At 43.6% G+C, this 8804-nt stretch overlaps 2 protein-coding genes across 2 annotated transcripts in view; both read left to right on the forward strand.

The window, feature by feature from the left end:
* FIG4 (FIG4 phosphoinositide 5-phosphatase) overlaps positions 1–331 on the forward strand; it is a 92030-nt gene extending 91699 nt beyond the window's left edge. Inside the window, exon 23 of the mRNA XM_050709848.1 lies at positions 195–331. Coding sequence (XP_050565805.1) covers positions 195–210 — 16 coding nt within the window. The 3' untranslated portion in view covers positions 211–331. The remainder of the gene's footprint in view (positions 1–194) is intronic.
* A 3764-nt stretch (positions 332–4095) lies between these two features.
* Positions 4096–5082, forward strand: GPR6 (G protein-coupled receptor 6). The gene has a single exon (XM_035564853.1). It carries the CDS (start codon positions 4096–4098, stop codon positions 5080–5082), a length of 987 nt encoding a protein of 328 aa, XP_035420746.1.
* The last annotated feature ends 3722 nt before the right edge of the window (positions 5083–8804 follow it).

The raw sequence follows: 8804 nt of genomic DNA on the forward strand, positions 1-8804 counted from the left end.
TACCCATAAAATCCATTTGAGAAATGCAATTTTGTAAATGCAACATAGTAAGATGGGATTTTTTTCATCCCAAGCATGTGCTAGAAAAAGTGTAACAGTTGCGTTTCTGTGCTCATGTATAACATTACTGTGCAAGTAAAAGCAGTTTTAAAGACATGCTAGCAGACTGACTTTTCTGGACATTATCTGTGTAGGAGCCCAAGCAGATGAGCAGCTGAAACCTGGTCAAAAAGGACTGAAGGCACGGTGCGTGCTCAGCAAGAAGCATGGTCAAGAACTGCATGGGAAACATGATGTGTGGTGGAGAAATGGGACTGCGTAGGATACAATTTAGATTCTAAATGGCACCTGAATCCCTCTGAGGTTTATTTCATCAGGAGCTTTTGTAATGCAGTATGTTTGCAGGTGGACATCTGTCTAAATCCAAACAGTCAGCTGGGAGTAATGCTAATGAGGAAGTGGTCATCAGTGACACTAGGTGATGCGGCTGAGTTTACCAAGTCGGGAAAATGATAAACTTGAAGAGGTGCATAAATGGATTCCTAAGTGTTTAAAACGTCTTTTTGCACCAACTGCATAGAAAGCTCTGAAATGTCAGCACTGCTTAGCTCACCATCTGTGTTATCCCCACTCTTTCTTCCCCTCCTCCCTCTTTTATTTTAAGGTTTCTTTATGTTGCCAGAAGAAAAATGACTCTTAAATATTTTCAGCATGTTATTGGAAAGATAAATTTTTGAAGTGCTTTTTTTGTTCCAACTCATGCTATGTAAAGCACATTTAATAATACTTAACATTTAGTCAGCCTACTTATTAATCATTAAAGAATACCAGCTATCAAAATAATCCATAGTTAACTGAAATTAAGTAATCACATGTTAAAATTACACTGCAATGTTGCTCAGCTTTCAGAACAGATGGAAGAATTCAAGCAAAGATTTTTAGGTCATTTATTTCAGCAACTTTTTAATTTTATTGCTGTTTAATTTTCAGAAATTTGCTAAGGTAATTCCTTAGCTATGTTATACATTCTGCTTAGGCATGTACTGTTGAACCACAGCTTTTTATTTTTAAATTATTCCATGACATCTGTGGATCCAGTCTCAGAAGGAAGCCAAGATGAAAACATCTTGATGGTAGTGTGGAAGGTCTGGCCAGGCTCCTCTCTCCACTGCTCCCGATGTTGCTGTGTTAAATGAACATGGCTGCTGGAGCAACCAGGTGGAGAACCCCACTTGGCCTCATTTACACCCAATGCATGCTCACCTTCCATGTGTGTATGGGACAGGAGAAAAGAAATATTTTGTCTCTGGACTTTTTCTGTAGGCTGTTACCCTGAATGACTGTGTGCTGCAACTTTATGGAGTTTTAAGTAAAGAAGCACACCTGGCTCAAAACCCAGATGTTTTATGCCAGGTTTATCTATTCTTTGAATGCTTTTCTCACCAAAACCAGTTAAAATTAAGACCACTCCAGATGGCTTTACCTTTAGTTGGAATGACTGATGCAAGAAGCTGTACTAAGAAGATAAAAGATCTTTAGCAATTATTCTGGAAATATACACAGTCACCACAGAAATGTAACCGTTTTAATAAATGAAGAGTTGGTCACTAATCCTCCTAACTGATACTTGGAAATGTGAGTTATTGGGCTGGGCAGACTCAGAGCAGTGTTTGCAAAGCACAGTGCCTAAGAACCTGACACAGGCCGTAAGAACACCCTCTTTCTGAAATCTAGAGAAATACACAGGACTAAAAAAACAGAACTCAGAATACATTTGACAATAAGGAGCAAAGTCAAGCTGGACATATGAATCTCCCTTTCAGAGATACCCTATTATGCTTGACCAATAATTTTGACTTGTAATTCAAATTTATAAATCACATCTCAGTAAATAACTAATAGGCAGATGCTTGTGTTAGTGCTATAGCAACCAGCTTGTCCTGAAGACAGAACAAAATACAAGGCAACAGGCATGTGGATGTGTAGACTCTTCTTTAACCTTCTTACATCTAATTTGCTGCAGTTGTAAATGATGTTGTAAAGCCTGGGTGGGCATGGTAGAATATATGGAACACTATGCAAGACAAGAGGCAGTGTGTGCAAGTTGCAATGAAGCAAATTCCAATTAGATAAAAGGAAAAAAAAATCTTTATAGTGAGGGTGAAGCCCTGGCACAGGTTGCCCAGAGAGGCTGTGCAATCTTCCTTGAAGATATTTAGACTTGACTGAATGAAACCCTTAGAAATGGCACAGAAATGACCCCCACAAATCCCTTCTAAACTAAATTATCTGAAATTCAGTGTTTCAGAAATCCTTGGACACAATGTCTTGATTTGTTTGTAGAGATACAAAGTGTCCACAGGTTGTCTGGATAATAGTATTTATCTTTCAGGATTTGGATCAGGATGGATGTAATGAATACTGACATTCTAATTCCCTTTAAATGTGTCCACCTTTAATGTGGCATGGCCTATGTGTCTTGCTCATTTGGACTGTTGAAGACAGTAAACACATTTTATTTAATGAATTTTTTGAAATTGTGTCTAAATGGCTTACATGCTGTTCCCATAACTGAGATGTAATTCTATTACCACATTCTTTTGATCAGCAGTTATAGAACAAACATGTTCTTCCAGACTTGGGTACCTTTTGGCTTGTTCCCTTAATAACTACAAAAGCCATTCTGCTGCAGATGGAAACTACCTGCTGCCTGTGTTTGATACTGGCTTGGGTAGTGATTGGCACAACACAGCTATACTCATTTTCATCGATTAATATGCTTTAGAGAAGGTACCTTAGAAAGCAGTGTGGGTGCTTGCACTGGTAAACAGACTGTTAGCTCTAAAGTAGGCATTCTTCTGAGAGGATAAATGTGAGACAGGCTTTTTCACGGCAATTTCTAGTACTATTTTTAAACATTTACATTCAGTGGTATACAAAGCTCACAGCTAGGTTCAGAGCCATTATAGTAAGTGCTGTACAAACATAAAACTTAGCCTATTCTTCCCATAAACACACTGCAGCTAGCATTCAGAGCACAAAACCATGCTGATAAAGAAGTAGTGGGGAATGAAAAAGGGGAAGAATGTTATTCTCTCAAACAAGCTGTAACAACAAGCATTCATTCCCGTGCTTCTCCAGCTCATGCCTTCTGCACAAACCTCCTCAGTGCGGTTCTGTGCTGAACCTTTCCTAGTGCAGGGCTGAGGGCAGGCAGCAGCACTCACCACTAGTACCCCGGGACAGTGAAAAAGAAGGAGCTGCAAGCAAAACGCGAGGGGATGCTAAGAGGAGCCCTCTCCTGCTTGGGGGGTTGTTCAGCAGCCTGCTCCGCACCTTCACGAGAGGACAGAGCGGGAGCTGAGGTATGACTGAGCTCAGCTCATCTTCTCTCTGAAAACAAAAGCCTCCGACCCCGGGGAGCACCACCGACACCCTCTCTGCCCCTTTCCCCATGCACACCCCGCCGCCAGGGAACCGCTCCCGGCCCGGCGGGACCCCGGTGCTGCCGGAGCGTGCTCGACCCCCTCTCCCCGTCCCCCGGGGGCCCTCCTGCACCCCCCGTTCCCTCCTCCAGCCCCGACGGCGGAGCCGCGCCCACCGCCCCGCCTCTCCCTCCCCTGGCGGCCGCTTCCCCCGCCCCCTCCGGAGCCCGGCGGCGGACCCGGTGTCTCGGGCCCTGCCCCCGGCGGCGGGCCGCCACTTACGTCAGCCCAACGCTGCCCGGCCCGCCCCCGGTGCGGCCGCCCGCTCCCGCCAAAGCCAAAGCCGAAGCCGCAGCGAGCGGGAGGGCAGGGGGAGGCGGCGGCCGGCACAGCGGCAAACTTCGGGCAGCGCCCTTCAGCACCGCGGACAGCGCCTTCAGCACCATGGACAGCGCCCATTGACCCCCAACGGAGCAGCGGTTTCAGCACCATGGACAGCGCCCATTGAACCCAACAGGGCGGTTGCAGCACCACGGGCAGCGCCGTGCAGCCCCGCGGGCAGCGCCGCTGACCACAGCGGTGAGGGGGCGGCCCCGCCCGGCATGCGTGTCCCCCGCCCCGCTGTGCCGCCGCTCACTGCCCCTGCCCTGCACGGGCGGCCCCCGAGGAGATGGAGCCAGAGCCGGCCCTGAACGACAGCCTGGCGGCGGTCCCCTGGATGCCCGCCCGTGGTGGCAATGCCTCGCTGGAGTTGGCGTCGCGGCTCCCCGCGCCCGCTGCTATCAACCCCTGGGATGTGATGCTGTGCGTCTCCGGCACTGCCATCGCCTGCGAGAATGCCATCGTGGTGGCCATCATCTGTTACTCGCCCACCCTGCGCACCCCCATGTTCGTGCTTGTTGGGAGCCTGGCCACCGCTGACCTGCTGGCTGGGCTCGGCCTCATCCTCAACTTTGTTTTCCAGTACGTGATCCGCTCTGAGACCGTCAGCCTCCTCACGGTGGGCTTCCTCGTCGCCTCCTTCGCTGCCTCTGTGAGTAGCTTGCTGGCCATCACGGTCGATCGCTACCTCTCCCTCTACAACGCCCTTACCTACTACTCAGAGAGGACAGTGCTGTGCATCCACACCATGCTGGTGGGCACCTGGGGGGTGTCACTCTGCCTGGGGCTGCTGCCGGTCCTGGGCTGGAACTGCCTCCACGACCGCTCTGCCTGCAGCGTTGTCAGACCCTTGACCAAGAGCAATGTGACTCTGCTGTCCGCCTCTTTCTTTCTCATTTTTATCATCATGCTCCATCTCTACATTGAAATCTGTAAAATAGTTTGCAGACATGCCCATCAGATAGCTCTTCAGCAACATTTTCTGACTGCATCACACTATGTTGCTACCAAAAAGGGAGTGTCTACTCTTGCTATAATTCTTGGGACTTTTGGAGCAAGCTGGCTACCTTTTGCCATATACTGTGTGGTCGGGGATCCCGACTACCCTTCTGTGTACACTTACGCCACACTTCTACCTGCTACCTACAACTCCATGATCAATCCTATCATTTACGCCTACAGAAACCAAGAAATTCAGAGGTCCATGTGGGTTCTCTTCTGTGGCTGCTTTCAGTCTAAAGTGTCCTTTCGCTCCCGGTCCCCAAGCGATGTCTGAGTGACTTTTCTCTTTGTAGTACTGCACCAAGTGACAATCTACTTAGTGAATTATTACAGTGCCTGTTATAAACTTCAAACTTTGTCGTGAAGTCATTGCAAACATGCTTAAATATTAGCACTTTATACAAGTTTGTATTTTTGAGAGTGTTCAGGGTATGGAATTTTCAGTTCTGTGAAAAAATGTGGTTGTATATTAATTTTCACATCACATTTGTAAGGTGAAGACATTCCGATACCGCTCAATTATAGCACCTTATTTCTAGCTGCTGACCTGCCAAAACAGTGTTGCCTTTCCGAAGGGCAGAGAGAAAGAAAGTTGGGTTTTGTGTTGTATTAGTATGTGTGTGTTGGGGGAGAGGAGATGTATGTATGTATGTCAGTAACAATACATTGCTGCACAATGTTGATAAATTATAACATTTTGTACACAAATAAAAGCATTTAAGATGTAAAAGTTTTGTGTGTTCATATGATTTTAGAAATGCGAGAGCTTGAAAATTTTCAATTTAAGCAAAGTCCATTTGTTTACTTTTGAAAGTTTACCAGGTAATTCCACCTAAAGAGATCATCATTTACTATGGAGATGAAATATTGCACCAAGAAAGGAACCTTTCTGTTTGCTTGTTTGTTTATTCTCTTCTTTCTCTCTGGCAAATAGAGAGCAAAGAAGAGAACAAACTCCTTTTTATTCTCCAGCGAAAAAAGAAACAAAAAGCCCAGGCAAATAGGCTGCTAATTACAATAATTCTCCAGGTTTCCAGTAGCTTTCTTCTCCAAGTTGTAAGTTAGACCTTTATGATAATGCCATTTTTAAAAGTTATTAAACTGTGGGGAAAAATCAAACTCTAAGCTGTGCTCTTTTTTTCCTCTAATAACCTAACATGGGGGGGGGGCCTTGGGGGGGGGGAGGAGTGTAAAAGAAATAAAGGCAACAATCTCCTTTCCTAAAAGCCTGTACAATGCCATAATAAATTGACTTTTCTTATCACCCACAGTTCTGTGGATAACATGAATTGTTCCACCCCCTCTTTTTTTTTTTTTTTTTGATTGTGTGCTGCAGAAAAATCATTTAAGTGCATCTTTGCTGTCTCCCTGTCTCAGAGCAGTATACAGTTTTCTGATAATCCCACAGCTAGCGGCTTCAAAGAGCCCATCAGAGGTCAATGCTGTTCAGATTTTGGAAACACTTCTTCACTCAGGTTTAAATTCACAGGCAACAGATTTGTTTAGAGCAATAACATTCACATAAGATTTCAAATGTGATGTTGCTGCTTATATATTTATAGTTATGTTACATTTTTACTATTGTTATAGTATAGTTTGTCAGTCATTTAAATTTGTATTCAAGGGCTAAAACACATTAATCTTATGTGTGTAGTGCTATATAAAGAGTTTGGATTGATGTGTTTCCCAGCTTATGAGTGGGCACCACATCAGGCACTTGCCTGTTGAAGCAGCCAGGGCCACAGAGAAGCTGTAAATCAGTAATACTGTTCTTACATGAAAATAGGTATTATGAAAAAACAGTATAAATTCACTCATAATAGAAAGACATTTCATTTGAAGTGCAATCTGATTGGAAATCTATGTTCCAGACTCGGGTAGCTCCATTATTTTTATCAGTTCTAATAATCACAAATGTGACATTGTAATTGATAAATACATTGAGGCAAGTAATTCATCAGGGCACCCTTGTGGTGATGTTACAGATGTGATATAAAACAAATCTTATGAGTGGTCGAAATGCTGATCAGATTAAGAATTTTAAGGTTGCTAGTGAGAATTTTTTTGTCCCTTCTTTAAGCCATCCAAAAGAGCAAGACCCCAGAATTTTTCATCTTATATGTCTAAACCACTGGATAAAACAGAGCAAAGAATGACCACTAGCCCTGTGGTGAGGTGTCACAGAGCATACCTAAACTCTTTTCCCTCTGCAAAATCAGGGAAATTGTGACCAAACTGTGGGCTGGAAGCAGATACTGGTATTTGCCATGCTTCTAGCAGTACCCCGATGCCCCAGGAGAGTATGCCCCAGGAGAGTACTAGTTGATGTTAGCCAGAGATCTGCACTGGCAACTTGACCAAGTGGTGATAAAGTGATGGTGATGGTAGAAAACACTTGAGCCTTCATCCTGGTCCTGCTCGAGAAACTTGCTTAGACTTGGCCAAAGATGCTCCGTCATCCATGTTAACTGCCGAGAGTTAAGACCAGCAAGTGCCTTGGACTAGTGAAATCTGGTAAAACTTTCTAGTAAATCTGGAAAACTTACCATCTGCTAGGCTGTAGTTTCCTAAAACTTTGTCAAGAAAGAAAAAGCCACTGGGGGAAGATTTCTTGTGTCTACTTTTAGACGCCAAAGTTAGAGAGACAAAATCTGCTAGAGACCATCACCAATACCCATTTCCCTCTATTAATTTCATCAGGAACTTATTTTCACCACAAATTCATTAAGTAGCTATAACTTGTGTGAAAATTAATTATAGAAAATTTAGATGGATAGAATCCTATTTCAGTAATAAATCACTTAATGGAGGAGTGAGAAGGACTTGAAACCTTATCTGAGGTATGTTGCCATTTTTTGTCCAACATGTATTGGCTTCGTTCTGTGTTTCATTTTATTTTGTTTGTTTTCAATATATGACCTCGCTTTTACTTTAGCATTTCTCCCAATGATTTGCTGTGTCTACAAAACAAAGCTGAAGCACAACACTTTCAAGGCATTCTTCCCCTCTACTAGGAAGTGAATTTGTGTTCAGCAAGGTTAATCATTCATTTTGTTTGGACAATACAAATGTTCTTCTACATACCGTCTTCAGAAAGCTTTTGCTGGCTCATAATTTCTGAAAAAGACTAATACAAAAGGGCAGAGGGTATTTTGGTGGTTTTGGGTTATCCCTGAGAGTGGAACTGACATCAACCTAGTTGCAGTAAAATATGGCCTTTCATTTCCAAAGAGCATCCTGATCTGCAGGGATACCCGAGCAGAATAACAGAAAGCAGGCTACATGATCTCTGTCTCCTCACATTACATTTCACTTTAGAAAAAAAAAAAAAAAAAAAAAGGACCTGCAACCCCTGGTTGTATTCACAATTCCTGATAGAGCAAGTCAAGAAATTTTGGATAGCATGGCACATATAGTTTCCTTGCAGAGTTTTTTATTGAAAAGGAAAACACGAAACAGCAGACGCTTATTTGACAAAATGGTGTTACATTTGCAGTACCTGAATCCCAAACATCTCATGTTGTCAGACCAATGACACTTTTACCTTGGTCATGAAACAATTTTTGGAAGACAAAAAAAGAGAATTCCTGGAATCCCCATTGCCAGTCCACTGCAAAACACATCCTCTTAATCCCCACACAGACCTGAGAAGGAACCAGACGCCCTTTTGCTGTCACTGCCTGTAACACTGCTGAGGACAATCACATACTGTGTGTCTGATCTTGTATTTCCACAAGTCAATGGGCAATTTGGTCTGCATAAGGACTGCACAATTGCAACAGTAATTGCCAATCTTTCCTTGTACATGTGGGCCCACGTGCTCACTATTTTTCAAGATCTTACACCGGTGGAGTTGTCTTTCAGGGGAGAAAATATATGCCTAGTTAGGTGCAAGGATCAGGCCAATGTTTAATAATGATATATTATATGCAGCCTTAACTGGAAATGAAAATGAAATTTCCAGTGTTGACACACTTAAAATCGTTTCTTTGGTTT

The sequence above is a fragment of the Cygnus atratus genome, chromosome 3, assembly GCF_013377495.2.
Source record: "Cygnus atratus isolate AKBS03 ecotype Queensland, Australia chromosome 3, CAtr_DNAZoo_HiC_assembly, whole genome shotgun sequence".
Classification (NCBI taxonomy): Eukaryota; Metazoa; Chordata; class Aves; order Anseriformes; family Anatidae; genus Cygnus; species Cygnus atratus.

Excerpts from the sequence above, each read along its gene's own strand:
- GPR6 (XM_035564853.1), top strand. The coding sequence starts at position 4,096 with ATGGAGCCAGAGCCGGCCCTGAACGACAGCCTGGCGGCGGTCCCCTGG.